The 19,901-nt window shown below is 37.3% G+C and overlaps 1 protein-coding gene across 23 annotated transcripts in view; it reads left to right on the forward strand.

Annotated features, from left to right (window-relative positions):
- Positions 1-19,901, forward strand: part of KTN1 (kinectin 1) — a 104,190-nt gene that overhangs the window by 33,140 nt on the left and 51,149 nt on the right. For 16 of the 23 annotated variants that reach the window (XM_077941045.1, XM_077941048.1, XM_077941049.1 and 13 more), the window contains 6 exons: positions 2,636-2,773; positions 4,093-4,263; positions 5,310-5,440; positions 14,340-14,456; positions 16,367-16,507; positions 19,606-19,712. In XM_077941045.1, the coding sequence (XP_077797171.1) occupies positions 2,636-2,773; positions 4,093-4,263; positions 5,310-5,440; positions 14,340-14,456; positions 16,367-16,507; positions 19,606-19,712 (805 nt within the window). The remainder of the gene's footprint in view (positions 1-2,635; positions 2,774-4,092; positions 4,264-5,309; positions 5,441-14,339; positions 14,457-16,366; positions 16,508-19,605; positions 19,713-19,901) is intronic. The other 7 variants (XM_077941050.1, XM_077941058.1, XM_015143751.3 and 4 more) reach the window with 1 other exon arrangement.

Consider the following 19,901-nt stretch of genomic DNA (forward strand, 5'->3'; position numbering starts at 1 on the left):
TAGAGAAAGTATAGAGGAAATATAGAAGCTAAAGCAACTACTGCTTATGCTGGAGGAAAGGCTTTACAGAGGAGGCAGTGCCTGAGCATTGAATCGCTTCATCAAGCAGATAATGGAGTCTCATTCCTCATTGGCAGGATGTCATGTAAAGGCACAGAGCTGCAAGAGTACAGTGTATTGTTGAACCATACAATGTGAGGTGTAGAGAGTGGTAGGGAACAGAGCTGAAAAGATGGCAGTGGCTAGATCATGATGGGTTTTGGATACCGTGCCAGGGAGCTAGGACTTCTTAGGTTAGCCATTGTTGAAGATTTTCAAGCAGTTTAGTTACATGGTCATATTTCTGTTTTAGAAAGATTTTTTGGCAGAGCTAGCAAGAACAGATTTCATGGGGCGGTATTTGATGCCAACAGACTAGTTAAGAGGTTATTGTAGTTTTCTAAAATGAAGATGTAGGCCTGAACTATGGTAGTGACAGAAGAAACAAAGTTGAGAAGTATGCAAAGTAAGAATGACACGAATAACCTCACTATATAGAAGTGTGGCAGATAAAGGAGGAGACAGGATTAAAGCTGATCTCCCAAGTTCTAAGTTAGGTTGGGGTTGGCAGACTGCAACCTGTGAGCCACATGTAGCTCACTTCCTTTTCTTATGCCCATGAACCAAGAATAGTTTTTACATTTTAAATGGTTGGGAAATAGAATAATATTTTGAGAAATGTAAAAATGTAAAAAAAGTCAAGTCTCAGTATTCATAAAGTGTTTTTACATGCAGCTACATTCATTAACTCATTCATAATATGTTTATGACTGGCTTTCATGCTGCAGTAGCAGACTTGAGTAGTTGTACCAGAGTCCATATGGCCTATAAGGCCTAAAGTTTTTACGACCTGGCCCTTCGCAGAAAAAGTTTGCCAACTTGTGCTTGGCAGATGGTTGGTAGCACTAAAATGGGTAATACTGGAGAGAGACTAGATGTGAATGGAGAAGAGAACACCCCCAGTTTGTGTTTCCAGTACCTGTGGGGCCATCTACTAGAGCAACTCAGGATGCAGTAGGGTATGTAAGTGTAGAAAAGTAGATTCAGAAGCCTTAAGCATGAAGGTAGTAGAAGGCATGGGGGTAGATAGCTTATCCAAGGAAAGTATTTCAATTGAAGCCCCAACCCTGAAAACTAGCAGCATTCAGTAGAAGCAGTTCCCAAAGGATACTGCAAAGGAATATTTCAAGTGTAAGAAGAGAATTATCATGGGAGCTGATAGGAGATAATTTATTTTATTTTTATTGTGGCAAATTACATATAGCATGAAATTTACCATTTTAACAACTTTTAAGTGTATAGTCGTGTGGTGGTAAGTACATTCACATTCTCATATAATCATCACCACTAGCCAAGTCCAGAACTCTTCATCTTTTCTAAATGAAACTCTGTACGCATTATACACTAATTCCCCATTCTACCTGCCTCCCTGTTTTCCCCTGTCCCTCCACCTTCCCGCATATCTCGACAATTACCCTTCTGCTTTCTGTCTTTATGAATTTGACTACTCTGGGAATGTCATATAAGTGAAATTATATAATATTTGTCTTTTTGTCACTGCCATATTTTACTGAACAAAATAGAGAGGAGAGAATTTTAAGAAAGGGGTAGAGACCAGAAGTATAAAATGCCAGAGTAGTCAAATAAGGATTAATGGGTATTTGTAGAATATGGCATTTGGGACACTGGGGGATCTGAGTTAATCCTTTCATGGAATGAAAGAGATAAAAATCAGGTTGCAATTAGTTGAGGAATGATTGGTAGAAAAGGAACTAAGAGTACTTTGTCAATATGTAAGGAAATGTATGTGGGATGCTGGGAATTATGGTGATGGGGAAGGATTTTCTCTTCCTTCCTTCCCTTCTTTTCCTTCCCTTTTCTTTTTCTTTTTCCTCTTTCTTTCCTTTCTCTTTCTGTCTCTCTCTTTCTCTCTTTCTTTCTTTCTTTTTCTTTACTTTTCTTTTCTTTTCTTTTCTTTTCTTTTCTTTTCTTTTCTTTTCTTTTCTTTTCTTTTCTTTTCTTTCTTTTCTTTTGACAGGGTCTTGCTCTGTTGCTTAGGCTTGAGTGAATAGTGCGATCTTGGCTTACTGCAGCTTCAACCTCCGGGGCTTAAGCTGTCCTCCCACCTCAGCCCCAGAGTAGCCAGAACTACAGGTGTGTGCCACCACACCTGGCTAATTTTTTTATTTTTTTCATAGAGATGGGGTTTTATAGAGATTGGGTTTCACCACGTTGCCCAGGCTCGTCTGGAACTACTGGGTTCAGATGATCTGCCTGCCTCAGCCTCCCAAAGTGCTGGGATTACAGGTGTGAGCAACTGTACCTTGCTGTTTCTTTTTTTAGATGATAGAGACTTGATCATGCCTATTGGCTCAGTAGGGTTGAAAATAGCTGAGGAATGGGAAAGGAGGAGTAAGTACATTGAAGAGCTGGTGTAGTGGAGTAAGAAAGCTAGAATAAGTTATTAGTAAGAGTGTTATATGTCACACTTTAAATTTTTAGTGGTAAAGCATTCTGGGAATTACTCAATGATTGCATCTTTTCTGTTATGTTCATTGTTTGCTGCAATTATTTTTTTCATTTGTGTTTAATAAAGATGACCAGGATAAAAAGGTGGAAACTCTCATAGTACCATCAAAAAGGCAAGAAGCATTACCCCTCCACCAAGAGACTAAACAAGAAAGTGGATCAGGGAAGAAGAAAGCTTCATCAAAGAAACAAAAGACAGAAAATGGTGAGATGTTTAGATATGTATTTTTGTAATGCTAATTCTAAAGAAGTACACCAGCACAAGGACCCTGGAAATCTCACACACTCTTTAGCTCCCAGTTTAATGTGTGCTAATGACAACTATAATACTAATGCAGGTCTAAAATTATCTTTAGCCTTATGACTTTGTAGTGCTTTGACAGATGGGCAGAGTGTACATTTGAGGTGAAAAAGTTTATATACCATTTACAAAGGGCAAAGCATTTATAAATATTCTTAACTCAGTTTTGAAAAAAATAAATAGCATACAGACCATAAAAGAAAAACATTCTTGAAATATTTGTACTTTTTAATATCATTTAAAGATTATGCTTAAGGACATTAGCTAGATCTGGCATTAGCATACATTTCTAATTAATTCCTAAACAGAACTCGCATGTGTATATAGCAGCCATCAAATGATAAGAGATGGAGCAATCTTATTTGTTCACAGTTTTCCAGGGAAAGCTTGGCTGTGAAATTTGTGAAGACTAAACAACTTAAAATTATTACATATCAATTAGGTATGAGAGAAATATTACCTGAATATATTTGTTAAAATTAAATGTTAAACAATTTTAATTTTAAATAAAAGAAGAGACATATATAAGTACAAAAGTTCTTTTTAAAAGGTAGGAATGAAAAGAAAAGAGATTTTCATCTGGGTGTGGAAGTTTGTATCTCTAACCAGCAGACGTTAGACTTTATGTTCAAACTCTTTAAATTCTTCCCATTACAATTAGGAACAAAATAAAGAGGCTTCCTTCTTTCACTTTTAATGTTATTTTGGAAGTTTTAGCAAGTGTACATGTGCCATAGAAATTAGAGGCATAACTATTGAGAAACGAGAAGCTGTCTGCTAGGAACAGTGTGATTTTTGCACTTAGCAAGTACAAAGAACTTGATTAAAAATTATCAACTACAATAAGTTGGTACAGTACCAACATAAATAAAAACTAATAGTTTTCCTTGAGCACTAATTAAGTGGAAATAATTCTTATATTAAAACAAAAATTAAATGAGACCTAAGGATGCGTAAAAAGTTTTTAGATACCATTAGAGGAGATACGCTATACATTTTTAGAGAACTTAAATGATTTACTATAAAATAAGGCTATTGAGCTGGTACTGCTTCATTAGAATGAGTGTTTTGACTTGTTAAATGATGAAATAGGAATTTAGAACCAATTTGAACTACTATTAGAGGTTTCAAAATAACTGCATTTATCATTAAAGTATGCTTGCATGTCATTTACTCTGTTTTGTAAATATTCTAATTACGATTTTGTTGAACTTAAATTGCAGTCTTCGTAGATGAACCCCTTATTCATGCAACTGCATATATTCCTTTGATGGATAATGCTGACTCAAGTCCTGTGGTGGATAAGAGAGAGGTTATTGATTTGCTTAAACCTGACCAAGTAGAAGGGATTCAGAAATCTGGGACTAAAAAACTGAAGACTGAAACTGACAAAGGTAATAATGTATGGGATTTATAGTCTTCGTTGTACTATAAAAACACATTTCTGAGTTCTGATGGAGTCATATATTTCATTTTCTTATAGAAACAATGCATTGCAAAAGAATCAAATCCTCATAATAGAAGATTTATTGGTAGTCTTTTAGTCCAGCCTCCTCAGTTTTTTAGATCTGGAACTTGAATTTGACTTATTAAAGGTCCTACAGCTATTTTGCTATCTGATGATGATTTTCCAGCTACTACTGTCTCCTGTGAGGTTTCTTGGCTAATTCATAGCTGTTTTTTTTTTCTTTAATAGACTTTTAAGAGTAGTTTTAGGTTCACAGCAAAATTCATTGCAAAGTTCAGAGTTCCCACATATCTCCTGTTTCCACATATGTACACAACTACCTTTTAAAACTTATAATTTAGCTGAAGTATTAAAAACCCTAGGCTCCTTTGAGTCTGATGGGTGGCAGTTTCTTTTTAAGAAGAGGTTGTTAATGCCTAATACGAGAACCTTGGGAAAATAAGGGTGGATGGGTCAGGAGGTGCTTGATGCATGGATTTTTAAAATGTCAGGATGGTTTGCCTATATTTGATCTTCATAGAATCAGGTTTCCTTTTTATAATTATCTCAGAACTTATTTTCTCATGTGTGGAATTTGGCTTATATATCTCTCAGGATTATTTTGTTTTTCACAGTTGGTTGTCAGTGTGCAAGGATTATTAAAGTTCATTGAGATTATTGTTAATATAATAGTGCAGATATTAGCACATACTGGACACCTAAATGATTTTTTTTAAAGTGAGGGTATATTGGCATTTTAGTATTTTGCAATTTGAGCAAACTTTTAGCTAATGTAATTATTCCGTATTATAGATGATAAACCCTTTTTTTTTCCTATTGACTGGAGTATTTGTTTTATTTGACCTGAAGTATATATCTGTTTTCTTTTGGTTATTGACTTTCTGGGCCATGAATTCTTCATGCTTACCTTTGCTGAAGTTACTACTTGTGTTTTTTTAATGCCAACTCTTTTTTTTTTTTTTTCAAATTAAGAAAATGCTGAAGTGAAGTTTAAAGATTTTCTTCTGTCCTTGAAGACTATGATGTTTTCTGAAGATGAGGCTCTTTGTGTCGTAGATCTGCTAAAGGAGAAGTCTGGTGTGATACAAGATGCTTTAAAGAAGGTAAGCATGTTTTTTGATTGTGGGCATATTTGTGACCGGTCATTAGAAGTTCACCAAAGAAGACTTTAGCCAGAGCAATTAATATCTACTCCCGTCCTTAACATCTCAGAACATATAGTGTGGAATGCCTTCAGAAATTACTTCATATATTGTATTAGTCCATTTTCATGCCGCTGATAAAGAGATACCTGAGACTGGGTAATTTATAAAGAAAAAGTTTAAATGACTCACAGTTCTGGTGGCTGGGGAGGCCTCACAATCCTAGTGGAAGGTGAAAGGCACGTCTTACGTGGTGGCAGGGAAGAGAGAATGAGAACCAAGCGAAAGGGGTTTCCTCTTATAAAACCATCAGACCTTGTAAGGCTTATTTACTACCATGAGAACAATATGGGGGAAATCGCCCCCATGATTCAGTTATCTCCCACCAGGTCCCTCCCACAACACATGGGAATTATGGGAGCTACCATTCAGGATGAGATTTGGGTGGGGTCACAGCCAAACCATAACATTCCTCTCTGGACCCTCCCAAATCTCATGTCACATTTCAAAACCAATCATGCTCTCCTACTGGTCCCCCAAAGTGTTAATTCATTTCAGCATTAATTCAGAAGTCCACAGTCCAAAGTCTTATCCGAGACAAGGCAAGTCCCTTCCGCCTATGAGCCTGTAATATCAGAAGCAACTTAGTTACCTCCTAGATACAATGGGGTACAGGCATTGGGAAAATACAGTCACCCAAATGGGAGAAATTGGCCAAAATAAAAGGGCGACAGGCCCCATGCGAATCTGAAATCCAGTGGGGTAGTCAAATATTGAAGCTCGAAAATGATCTCCTTTGACTCCATGTCTCACATCCAGGTCACACTGATTCAAAAGGTGGGTTCCCATAGTCTTGGGCAACTCCGCCCCTGTTGCTTTGCAGGGTACAGCCTCCCTTCAGGTTGCTTTCATGGGCTGGCGTTGAGAGTCTGTGGCTTTTCTAGGCTCACGGTACAAGCTGTCAGTGGATCTACCATTCTGGGATCTGGAGGATGGTGGCCATCTTCTCACATCTCCACTAGGCAGTGCTTCAGTGGGGACTTCGTGTGGAGGTTTCAACCTCACATTTCCCTTCCTCACTACCCTAGCAGAGGTTCTCCATGAGGGCCCCGCCCCTGCGGCAAACTTCTGCCTGGACATCCAGGTGTTTCCATACATCCTCTGAAGTCTAGGCAGAGATTTCCCAAAACTCAAATTTTGACTTCTGTGCACCCTCAGGCTCAACACTATGTGGAAGCTGCTAAGGCTTGGGGCTTGCACCCTCTGAAACCACGGCCCATGCTGTACTTTGGTCTCTTTTATCCATGCCTAGAGTGGCTGGGATGCAGGACACTAAGTCCCTAGGCTACATACAGCAGGGGGGCCCTGGGCCCTGCCCAGGAAACCATTTTTAATTCCTAGGTCTCCAGCCCATGATAGGAGGGCCCTGCTGCAAAGGTCTTTGACATGCCCTGGAGACATTTTCTCCATTGTTTTGATGATTTACATTTGGTTCCTCATTACTTCTGCCGCTGGCACAAATTTCTGTGCTGGCTTGAATTTCTCCTCAGAAAGTGGGTTTTTCTTTTCTATTGCATCATCAGGCTGCAAATTTTCCAAACTTTTATTCTCTTTTTCCCTCTTAAAACTGAATGCTGTTAATAGCACCCAAGTCACCTCTTGAGTGCTTTGCTTCTTAGAAATTTCTTCCACCAGAGACCCGAAATCATCTCCCTCAGGTCTCCCTCAGATCTCTAGGACAGGTGCATAATGCCACCAGTCTTTTTGCTAAAACATATCAAGAGTCATGTTTACTCCAGTTCCCAACATGTTCCTCATCTCCATCTGAAATGACCTCATCCTGGATTTCATTGCCTGTGTCATTATCAGCAAAGCTATTCAGCAAGTCTCTAGGAAGTTCAAAACTCCCACATCTTCCCGTCTTCTTCTGAGCCCTCCAAACTGTTCTAACTTCTGCCTGTTACCCAGTTCCAAAGTCACGTCCACGTTTTTGGGTATCTTTACAGCAGTTCCTCACTCCTGGTACCAATTTACTGTATTAGTCTATTTTCACGTTGCTGATAAAGACATACCTGAGACTGGTAATTTATAAAGAAAAAGAGGTTTAATGGACTCACAGTTTCATGTGGCTGCCCTCACAATCATGGCAGAAGGTGAAAGGCATGTCTTACATGGCAGCAGGGAAGAGGGAATGAGAACCAAATGAAAGGGATTTCCCCTTTTAAAACCCTCAGATCTTGTGAGACTTATTCACTACCAGGAGAACAGTATGGGGGAAACTGCCCTCATGATTCAATTATCTCCCACCAAGTCTCTCCCATAACATGTGGGAATTATGGGAGCTACAATTCAAGATGAGATTTGGGTGGGTACACAGCCAAACCATATCATATATTCACACTAATCAATTCACTTATTTAAAATGTCATCTGATGTCATCTGATCCTTTGACAGAGCCAATTGCTTAAAATAAGATGATTTATATTACTTTTTTTTTTTTTTTTTTTTTGAGACAGTCTTTCTCTGTCTCCCAGGCTGGAGTGCAGTGGTGTGATCTTGGCTCACTGCAGCCTCCGCCTCCTGGGTTCAAGCAATTCTCATGCCTCAGCCTCCAGAGTAGCTGGCATTACAGGCATGCACCACCATGCCTGGCTAATTTTTGTATTTTTAGTAGAGATGGGGTTTCACCGTGTTAGCCAGGATGGTCGTGATCTCCTGACCTCGTAATCCACCCGCCTCGGCCTCCCAAAGTGCTGGGATTACAAGCGTGAGCCACCGCGCCTAGCCAGATTTATATTACTTTTAAAGTCATTTGGCCCTTGGCTAAACTGGACTGTGCTTTGCTCTGACCAGAAGTGCTAAAGTCAAAGTCAGGTGATTTCTGGATAGCATATATGAACTGTTTTTGTGACTGAAGATCACACCGTTCAAAGAACTTCAGGGCTGTTGTCGTGGGAGTGTGTGTATGTTGTGTTTACTTTTCTAAAAGAAATAATTTGAAAGGCATAGTCACTGCTATGGCTGATTTAAAAAAAAATTGTAAAATAAAAACCCCATGCAGTTAACATCTATATTATGGGTCATATTCACTATAATATCATATGTACTATGTCGTACTGGGAAAGGTGAAGTTTTCAAGGGTTACCTATGTAAAATAAAGTGATGTGGTGTCTGCTATTCAATATTAGCATTTAACTGTCATTTAAATGCTATGGTGCATTTAACTGCCTTTATTCTAAAAACACACACATGCACACCTCTTTTCCCATAACCTTTCAACTACTTTCAAACCTTCAGTGGTTTGATTTTTTCTTAGACTAGTCTAGACCATTACCTCTCACCTGATTACCTGCAGTAGTCTCCAAATTGATGTTTCTGCTTTTCTTCTTAGTCCTCTAATTTTGTTTTTTTCCCCCACATAACTGTAAAGTGACCTGTAAGAGATAAATTAGGTTATATTACTGCTTTAAAAACCCTTTGGTGTTTTTCTGTTTTGCAGTTAAAACATAAATCCAGATTCCTTAACAGGTCTATGTCCTGCCTGTCTCTGCAGCCTCATCTAATGACATTTTTTCTTATTTCTTCACTAAATTTCACCCATATGGAGTCTTCTCTGATTCTTCTCTCATATCAGATTTTTTTCTTCTGTCTGTCCTGTCTCCCCTTTCCTCCCAAACCCTCCCCTCCAATTTCTTTCTATGCCCAATTCCTCCTTCAAGTCTCCACTTAAATGTCATTTTCTCATATAAGGCTAACCTGAATTCACAGTCTAAATTGTTTGTCCTTCTATTCTTTCTTACAACCGTCTGGATGTTTTTGCCATAGCATTTATTGTAGCATTATAAGTCTGTCATACTTCTATTGACAGTGCATTTTACAAATCTGTGGCAATTTTACGATGTAGCATGCTTATTAGATAGTCTCCATGTGATGCCAGCAATGGCCCAGAGTAAAAAGGTAATCAGTAAATACGATAAATGTGACTTTAAATACGAAGACAGGTGTTTTGTTGCAAGGAACTTTCTTGATTATTTTTATTTTTATTTTTTTGAGATGAGGTCTGGCCCTGTCACCCAGGCTGGAGTGCAGTGGTGCGATCTCTGCTCACCGCAACCTTCACCTCTTGGGCTCAAGCGATCCTCCCGTCTCAGTCTCCTGAGTAGCTGGGACCACAAGCAATGCCTGGCTAGTTTTTGTATTTTTTGTAGAGATGGAGTTTCACCGTGTTGCCCATGCTGGTTTCAAGCTCCTGAGCTCAATCAGTCCTCCTGCGTTGGCCTCCCAAAGTGCTAGGATTACAGGTGTGAGCCATGGTGCTTAGCCTTGATATTGATTAAAGAATTTGTCCTTTGGTTTATTTTATTGTAATTGGGTGACTACTTTTCCCATAACCTTTCAACTACTTTCAAACCTTCAATGGTTTAATTTTTTCTTTAAAAAGTTGTTAGTTATATGTGGGGATTGAGAACAGCTCCTAGCAGGAAAGAACCTTGCTGAAGTTACTGTGTTACTATATTGCTGTTTAGAGTTAATGCTTTTTAAGATTAAAAATAATTGCTTTAAGTGTCTCTCTTCTAATTAAAGATGTTCCTGGTAGCTTATGGGGGCAAGAGTAATCATTTTATTGTCTGAGACAGCTTTGAACTCTAGAGTCTGGGTGGTAAATCAGACTACCCTTTGTCTATTTTAGGCAGGCCTTGGAAGAAGTTGGAAACTGTTAAAGATAGCATGGAGCAAGTGTTTTGAAACTGTTGATGTTTTTCCCCTTTTCCTTGGAGCCATTTGGTTTTAAATTAAAATCTTTTTGTTTTTGGTTTCTCATGGGGCGGTTCTATTCTCTACTGAAGGAACTCTGCCTTTGTAGGTCTCCTGTATCTGAGTAAGACTAGGTAAGTTTAATTTCTCCCTTTTCCTGCCTTAGAACTGAGTTGGTCAGACCTTTTCACAGATTGTTCAAAGTCTCAGAGGTAATTGAATCCTTGTGCCGAATAAAGACCACTTTAGAGCAAGGGAAAGATAAATACAGGGCACTGGCATAGGATAGAAGAGTTAAGGGATTTGCTGAGCAGTTGTATGTAGTGGCTAAAGAAGAGTCCATGGTGACTGCTTGTTTTCTCTCTTGAGTAACTGGATAGGTTGTGGTGAGTGTGGTTTTTGTGAACACTTTGTAGAGAGTAGAGGATTGAGAAATTTCAGAAAGCTGTTTTAGGTGTCCCTTGTGCCATTTAAGTGGATATAGTCATTTTACAATTAAAAACATATTTCTCTGGAGTAGAAGAAAGGCTACAATGGGAGTGATAGAGGAAGATAATCCACTATCATCAGTACATATGGTAGATGTATATTAGATCAGGGAGGATGTGAGAGGTGATAGAAGGCTCAAGAATGAACCCCAGGAAACACCAACAAGTAAAGGGCAAGGAAAATCACCAGAAAAGATACTGAAGAGACGTGAAGTGGGAGGAACACCAGGAGATAGTGGAATCACAGAAACTTTGAGTTTGAATGATCAACAGTAACATGCTTTAGAGATGAGTTTGATATCCTTAGTAAAAGCAGTTTCATTGCAATACAAGATTATAAATAAGTACCAAATGAATGGGAAAAGTGACAGCGAGTGTCCGCTATGAATAAGCTTAGGTGGGAAGGGGAAAACAGAGCAGAAGCTAGAAGGGTTGGAGCAGAGATGTTATGTTGTGTGAGTGCACACGTGCCCTTGTATTCGAGTTATGAGGCACTTGAGAGTGTACTTAAGATCCTGAGCTCTGGAGTCAGACTTCCTGAATTCAAATCTGGACTCTGCCAATTGCAGCTTTGTGGCCTTAGGTAAGTTTCTTAGCTTTAATGCCTCAGTTTTCCTGTGTCTAAAATGGGAGTGACCAAGTTTTGAGAATTAAATGATAGTGCATGTTAGGTGCTTAGAGTCCCTAGCATATAATAAATGCTGAAAAATATAAACTATTAATATAATTATTAGTAAAATGTTTAATTATTAATTTATTATTGACGTTTAAATATACTTGCTTCAGTTATATTTTAAACTTTAAATTATTAACAATTTGGGCCTCATGCTGCGTAGCAGGAGGAACTACTGTTATACCACTTAAATTTTTTTCCCCTAGCTGCTTTCTTCTACCCCTCTCAACTTTTGTTAATAATAGTTTTTCTGTTTGTCAGATACTTGTAATATTTAACATCTCTTCTGTGATTATAATTTTCATGTTTTAGTTTTATAGTTTAATGGTAGGTCCAGATCTCAATATTAGTATTTTTGTCATAGCTTCTTTATTCATCTCTTGGTTAGCTGAAGTTGCTTTTCCTGGGATTTCTTCAAGAAATTTTCCAAATTTTGGCAAGTTAACATGCTTTTGTTGTATTTATACTTAAATAATAGTTTGGTAGGGTATAACATTCCAGAGTTTCATTTTCTTTCCTTGAAACATTTTATGCATTTGTTGTTTCACTGTTCTCTTTATTCATATTGCTGGGTAGAGGTCTGAAGCCAGCCTGCATTTTGCACCCTTTTCATATATTTTTGTTAAACTGCACTCTCACAATAAAACATTCTTTGAATAATCAATCACATTTTTATTATTTACTGGATTTTTTTCAGTGTCTGACCGACTCTACACACATCAAGGGATTCAGTTTCTTTGGCATTCAGTAATTGTACTATAATATGGCTTGATGTTGACTGCTCTGTTAAACTTACCTTGGATACAGTATGTCTTTTTAATCATTAGATTCAAGTCAGCTTTTATTACTGGGAAGTTATATGTAATGTTCTTGAAATAAGTAAAATAATGGAGATCAGTTAAATACATGTGGGCTCTCCTCTGGCTACCTTCATTATCTTTCATATCTTTAACAACAAAAAAAACCTAACACATTACCAAAGAAAACTTTATTTCTCCTTTTTATTTACTTCTCTCTACCATGTACTCTGTGGCCCTTACTGTGTTTACAGCGGCATGTGCTTTTCTGTTTGCTGTTTCTAACTATAGTATATTTCTGGGATGGTGTTGCTTTTGCTTCCACTTTAGTTTTGCCAGCTCACATTTCATCTCATTTTGTGTTATCTTTTCTCTGAGCTCTTTTATTTTCCAGAGATGACTCCTATATTAGATTTTTAATCACAATTTTTATCTGCTGTTTGATAACCTTTTTCTGGTGATTTTTCTTCACTTGTTATTTGTGTTTTTCTTATTTTCATTTTTTTGATATCTAGTGTAGATCCTGTTTTGTTTTATTCTATTTTATTTTATTTACTACTGTTCTTCCAATGAGGGGTGTTTTTCTTGGATCATCTTTGTGCTAAGGCTTGGTATTACTAAAGGGTCAAGGCTGACTGGTGTTCTCCTTGGGGACTGTGTATGTAAAATGAGTTTTTTTAGCCTTCGCTGCTTTTCAGATAAGAGACTTAGGGCCTCCCTCTAGAGAATCTTTTGACTGCCTCACTGGCTAGTTGCTCCCTTTGAGTGATTTTTTTCCTGCTTGAGATGTGTGATTTTATCTGTGACTTTTTTTTTTCCTTCTTGAGACCTTCTGAGAAAGTTTCAATCTTTGCACTTGTTTGTTGTTTCCCATGTCAAATTGGGGATTGCTGGTTTTACCTTTCAGGATGTGCCTGTTAATTTCAGAGAACTACACATTTATGGCACCTCTATAGCCATGGGTGTATTCTGATGGGGTCGTGGAGCATCTGATTTTGATTTTTACTGTATTTGGTGATCTTTCCTCAGATGCTTTGAGATTATAGGTTACTGTTTCATTCATAGCAGCTTACATTTTGGTTTCACATTGTCTCTTTCGATCTGGTAGGAGAAGGAGGAAATTACTGTCTTGACTCTGAGTTTAAAACTAGAATTCCCATAATTCTTCGTAAAAATCTGTTTTTTGATTGATATGTATCTAGTTGGAAATTTCAGAATATACAACTTTAAAGAGATTTTTCTGAATATTTCACTGATCAGTATTTGGCAGTTATTTTACTTTTTATGTAATACAGAACTCTGCATTGACCCAGGAACACTTAATGTTAGATACTTTATTTTCATAATTTCTTAAATCTTAGCACCTTTTATTTTTTATTTTATTTTTCTTATACTTTAAGTTCTGGGATACATGTGCAGAACGTGCAGGTTTGTTACATAGGTATACACATGCCATGGTGGTTTGCTGCACCCCTCAGCCCGTCATCTACATTAGGTGTTTCTCCTAATGCTATCCCTCCCCTATCCTCCCACCCGCCGACAGGCATGTTCCCCTTCCTGTGTCCATGTTCCCCTTTCTGTGTCCATGTGTTCCCATTGTTCAACTCCCACTTATGAGTGAGAACATGCAGTGTTTGGTTTTCTGTTCTGGTGTTCGTTTGCTGAGAATGATGGTTTCGAGCTTCATCTATGTCCCTGCAAAGGACATGAACTTACCCTTTTATATGGCTGCATAGTATTCCATGGTGTATAGGTGCCACATTTCATTTTCATACTTTTTTTTTTCTTTTTGAGACGGAGTCTCGCTCTGTTGCCCAGGCTGGAGTGCAGTGGCACGATCTCGGCTCACTGCAAGCTCCGCCCCCCGGGTTCACGCCATTCTCCTGCCTCAGCTTCCTGAGTAGCTGGGACTATAGGCGCCCGCCACCATGCCCGGCTCATTTTTTTTTTTTTTGTATTTTTAGTAGAGACGGGGTTTCACTGTGTTAGCCAGGATGGTCTCGATCTCCTGACCTTGTGATCCGCACGCCTCGGCCTCCCAAGGTGCTGGGATTATAGGCGTGAGCCACGGCGCCCAGCCCCATTTTCATACTTTTTATTAGCCCTTGGTAACTATTACTAATTCTGCGTTGCTTTCTCAATTGCAGTCAAGTAAGGGAGAATTGACTACGCTCGTACATCAGCTTCAAGAAAAGGACAAGTTACTTGCTGCTGTGAAGGAAGATGCTGCTGCTACAAAGGATCGGTGTAAGCAGTTAACCCAGGTGAAGACATTCTTATGTATGAAGGATATACTTCGCAAATCAGAAAGATTTTAGAAATTATCTATTGTCAGTAGTTTAATTATTTATAATTTATATCCAACTAAAGTAACTTTCTTTTAGAGTTTTGGGAGAGTAGATAGAGCCGTCTCTCTCTTTCGTGATATTATAACCTATAGTTGAATTATTTAAAATAAGAGTACTTACAGATATCCTAACTTCAGAATAACAAAAGCATTCTGTACAGAAGCATGGGAATTTGTTTTAATTGGATCTGACCTAGATCTGTTCTTTATAGAAACACAAAATTTGGTGTGATCTTGTTTGAGTCTGATTAATGGAATAAATGTGAAACTCTTAACATAAGTAATTTATTTATGGAGCTTCTTGTGATAAATATAATTTTTTGTCTAGTTCTTCAAATCTCAGAAATATTACTCTCAGAGGTTAATAGTAAAAAATACTGGAAAAGCCAATCTTTAAAACATCATGAAACTGAGAGAACGGAATTGAAACTATAGAAAATATGGTTTCATTATTCCTGAAGTGCTTGTTTCTCTTTCTAGGGATTAAATGCAGTAGAGTACATGATGTTTATTTACTAGTCGTTCACCTAGCCACTTGATGACATTGTAAGAATGAATGACCTTGTTTGAATATAAATCCTTTATGTGAATTTGAAGTAAATAAAAAAAGTCAATGGAAAAAGTTGGCAAGATTAAAGTTGTTAATAAAATTAGAAACTTACAGTTTTATGTGACTATATGACTGTATTTAAAAAAATTAGGATAACTAATTTGATAATTCATTGAGCTGTGTACTTACGATGTATATACTTCTAAGTATGTCATACAGGAGTATAACAATTTGTGAAGATGAATGAATAAACTCAGGCAAACATAAATTATGTAATATCTCAAATTTTGTCGAAAAGTTGCTTTAGAGCAGGGACATGATTAGTCCTAATCATACCTGCAGCTGATTTTAAAATTGCTTGGCTTTCATGTACTTCGATAATTAATATTTGTTCTAGGAGTTCATAGTACCAGCAAAACAAAATGAAATCCCTCATTTAAGATTTGACTTAGGGGCCAGTTGCGGTGGCTCACGCCTGTAATCCCAACACTTTAGGAGGCTGAGGCGGGCAGATCACGAGGTCAGGAGATCAAGACCATCCTGGCTAACACGGTGAAACCCCGTCTCTACTAAAAATACAAAAAAAATTAGCCGGGCATGGCGGCGGGCGCCTGTAGTCTCAGCTACTTGGGAGGCTGAGGCAGGAGAATGGTGTGAACCTGGGAGCGGGAGCTTGTAGTGAGCTGAGATTGCGCCACTGCACTCCAGCCTGGGCAATGGAGCGGGACTCCATCTCAGGGAAAAAAAAAAAAAAAAAAAAAAAAAGATTTGACTTAGGAAGATGATAAAACTGCTTTCTGATTTTTACTTTCCCTTGTTTGAAACTTTGACTCTACTGTAGACATCTTATCCCTATTTCTTCCCTTAGGAAAGAGACTTTTATTTCCTTCTAGGCCTTTTTTCCCTGAAAGAGAATGTACCTGGGAATGATAGAGAAGGAACTATTGTGCTTTAAAATGTTCTTTCGTGTAATCAAGTTAGAATGTAGGATTTATTTTAGGTTCATAGTCTTTAACTTATAATAAACTAGAAAATGCATTTGAATTAGTAGTAAAACAGTGGCAAAGTGATTATGAAGGGAATTGGTGTGAAGAGCAGATGAGATGCAGAAGACTGTTTTTGAAATCTTTTGACCTAGCTTTTTTAAAGCAAGTACTTAATGTTTTATCATTCGTGATTATTTTACTGATGTTACATAACATCATTGTTTATCATTGTTGCAGGCTTATGATACTTATTAAATAACAAGTTTTTAAATTTCTGGGATATTCTTTTAGGAAATGATGTCAGAGAAAGAAAGAAGCAATGTGGTTATAGCAAGGATGAAAGATCGGATTGGAACATTAGAAAAGGAACATAATGTATTTCAAAACAAAATACATGTCAGTTATCAAGAGACTCAACAGATGCAGATGAAGGTATATTTTCATTCTTTGAAAACAAGATGAAATGTTTGCATTCATTTAATTAGCAAACTTTTAAGTGACTAGTATGTGCAAGGCCCTTTGCTGGGCTATCAACATACAGTGGCTAGTGAAATTCACTCTCTGTCCTAAGTAAAACAACTTTTCTAGGTGGGGATGAGGTAGGGAGGCTGGATGCAGATCAATATGATGATAAAGATAAGTATTGGCTACTTTAGAGCAATGGTGATGGGAGGTAGGGAAGAGAAGGATTTGATAGGGAAGACTTTTTAGAAGTGATAAGACTGTGTTCAATCTTTTAAAACAATTAGGCATTATCAAGTAAGAGAGTAAAGAAATGGGCACTGAGGATAAGAGTTACTTGGTGTGATTTCTTAGTCCATCTCTGGAGATGATAGTTCAGTGGGTATATTCTGGGACCCAGGATTGAGCTTTTTAATTAGTGCAATCCAGGTGCTACCAGTACAGATTGTCTGGAGTAACTGCTCTGTGAGAAATACAGTAAGAGTTGTGGTATTTGGGAATCAGAGCTGGAATGAAGAAGGGATATTGAGAAGTAGATAGAGGCCCCATCTTAAAAGGGCCTTGTATACCTGAAGACTGGGGAGCCAGGGAAGGAGTTTAAGCAACACAGCAGTCGCTGGAATTACACTGCTATTTTAAATTTTTACCTTGGTAGCAGTGGGGAGAGTGGAGCAAAGGATGGTTGGAAGACTTTGCTAGAATTCAAGTCAAAGAACAAGGGCCTGAAATTAGATGTTGACAATGAGAGAATGAGTTTGAGTATACAAAGAGTGAGTTAGATAGGGCTTGGTGTTAGTGTGGAGGGGAGAGGTGATAGTGAAGAATGACTTCTAAGGTTTTGGCCTGAGTGATTTTGTCTGTTGTTACTTCCTGCCGTTTCACTCATCTTCTGTCAGAAGGCTCAGTTTTTACAGTCTGTCTCTTGTATATATTTTCCATTTTCATGATCCTAGTTAGGACTAGACCAGTGCATTTTTTTTCTTATTTTTAAAAAGATTGAAATATCTTTATTACTGCTAAAGAGGCTATTGAAGAATATGGCTTGGGTCTGCTTGCTTAGGGGTCATGTAATACTTTCCTTAATTTAACTTTCTTGACCAGTGACTTTTTGAAATTGTTACTTCCATCTGCTGGCTGATCCTTCAATTTGGAAGGTCTGTCATTACCTCAGATTTAATATGTGTCTAAAACTCTCACCTATTGATCAGTTTGATTTTTTTTTTTTCCCCCCAGGCCAATCATGGTTTTTATATTTTGAGGCATTGTTATCTTTATGCTTGAATCCTGTGACTTCTCTCTGCCTCGCTTAGTATACAATTTGCTCTGAAATCTTAAAGACATTTTATTTCTGTGGCCAGGTGCTGTGGCTCATGTCTGTAATCCCAGCTGAGGTAGAGGATCACTTGAACCCAGGAATTTGAGAACAGCCTGGGCAAAATAGTGGGACCCCATTCTACAAAAAAATTAAAAAGTTAGCCAGGCATGGTGGCATGCTCATGGTCCCAATTACTCAGGAGGCTGAGGTGGGAGGCTTGAGCCTGGGAGGTTGAGGTTGCAGTGAGCCGTGATCACACATTTGCACTCCAGCCTGGGTGACAGGGTGAGACCCTGTCTCAAAAAACAAAAAACTCCAAACCACTTTATTTCTAGTTACTCTTGCATTCAATTCTTAGACGTGTCTTTAGTTTATTATTACATACTAGAATAATTACAGCTCATATTAATAGGTTTGTCATTTTCATTCTGTCTTGCATTTGGTACCAAAATTTTTTTTTTTGTAAAATATTGCTTTGATAATATCGCTAGTCTGCTAAAAATTTAAAAATATTCTTCGCTGCTTTCAGAGTCCCACTATTTTCCTCTGAAATGCCACTAATAGCAAAAAAGAAGTGAATGATGCTGTTTTTGTGTTTTTGCCTTATCCACTGCTTTTAGCATTTGTTTAACCCATTCCTTCATCTTCTCATCCCCCAGCAATTTGAGTTATTGAAGAACTAATTTTCCTAGCCTCAAGTGATCTTTTCTTCTTAGTTCCTAATTCCTGTTAATTTGAAAATTAGTCAAATACTTGTAGCAGCATCTTTTGTTGAAGGTGAAAGGTATTTAAGTGATTCATCCTGTTTTACTTGATTACTTACAGAGGTCAGGATACAGATTCCATATGATAACTTCTGTGAAAAATAGAAACGTATACCTTAATTTCTCTTAATAAGCAACAATTTCTTTTGAAAGAATTATTAATAAGATTATTTCATATAAAAACATGTTCTTATGAGAATGTAAGAGTCAGTGTGCTTTGTCTTTAGATTCTTTAATCCAAAATTTTAAAATTAGAAGAAGAAAGTTAAGAGTGGTGGTCGCCAGGGGTTTCAGGGAAAGAAATGGGAGTTATTTGTTAAAAGGTGCAGAGTTTTGTTTTACACAATGAAGAGAGTTATGGAGATGAATGGTGGTCATGATTACACAGCATTATGGATATATTTAATACCAGTGAACTGTATACTTGAAAATGGTTAGAATGGTATGTTTTATGTTATATGTATTTTATAATGTAAAAACTTGGAAAAACAATTAGAGGTCAGAATATTTTAGCAAGCAGGTTTTTGTGTTATCTATATGATTATGGCTCAATTTGTAACTTAATATGAAGTATACCAAACATATTTTCAGTTTTTAAACTTTGGCTTACTAAAGACTTTAAGAATATTGCTAACATACAGTTGACATAGGATCAGGACAAGCTTAATTCTGTATGAATCTATTTGATAGGAAAGAAGTCCTAAATCATACTTAGTTCTGAAACATCATCTCTAAGCATGTTTATCTTGTATGTCAAATATGATAGCAGCTAGCATCTACTTGTATTCTTGAATGTGATGAGAGTTTGTATTTAATTTGCAGTCATCACTAACAGTATATTTCTTTTAAATTTGTTCATGTTTATTTGAGAAGAAGGATTCAAACTTCATTCTATTGATGCTTTTTACATTCTCATTTTAATAAAGTTTATTTTGAAAGTTAGCTTTGACAGTCTTTGTTTTCTAAGTTTTATATATGTAAAATTTTAGTTTCAGCAAGTTCGTGAGCAGATGGAGGCAGAGATAGCTCACTTGAAGCAGGAAAATGGCATACTGAGAGATGCTGTCAGCAACACTACAAATCAACTGGAAAGCAAGTATGTTTCCAAATACCTTATTTTTAATTGAATGGCAGAGTATTTTCTTGAATCATCAAAATATTTATAGTGTTTGATAGTAATTGGTTAGACTTTTTTTTTTACATTTGTTTCTAAAATGAGTTACTTTTTTTTTTTTTTTTTTTTTGAGACGGAGTTTCGCTCTTGATGCCCAGGCTGGAGTACAAT

The sequence above is a fragment of the Macaca mulatta genome, chromosome 7 (assembly GCF_049350105.2).
Source record: "Macaca mulatta isolate MMU2019108-1 chromosome 7, T2T-MMU8v2.0, whole genome shotgun sequence".
NCBI classification, from domain to species: domain Eukaryota; kingdom Metazoa; phylum Chordata; class Mammalia; order Primates; family Cercopithecidae; genus Macaca; species Macaca mulatta.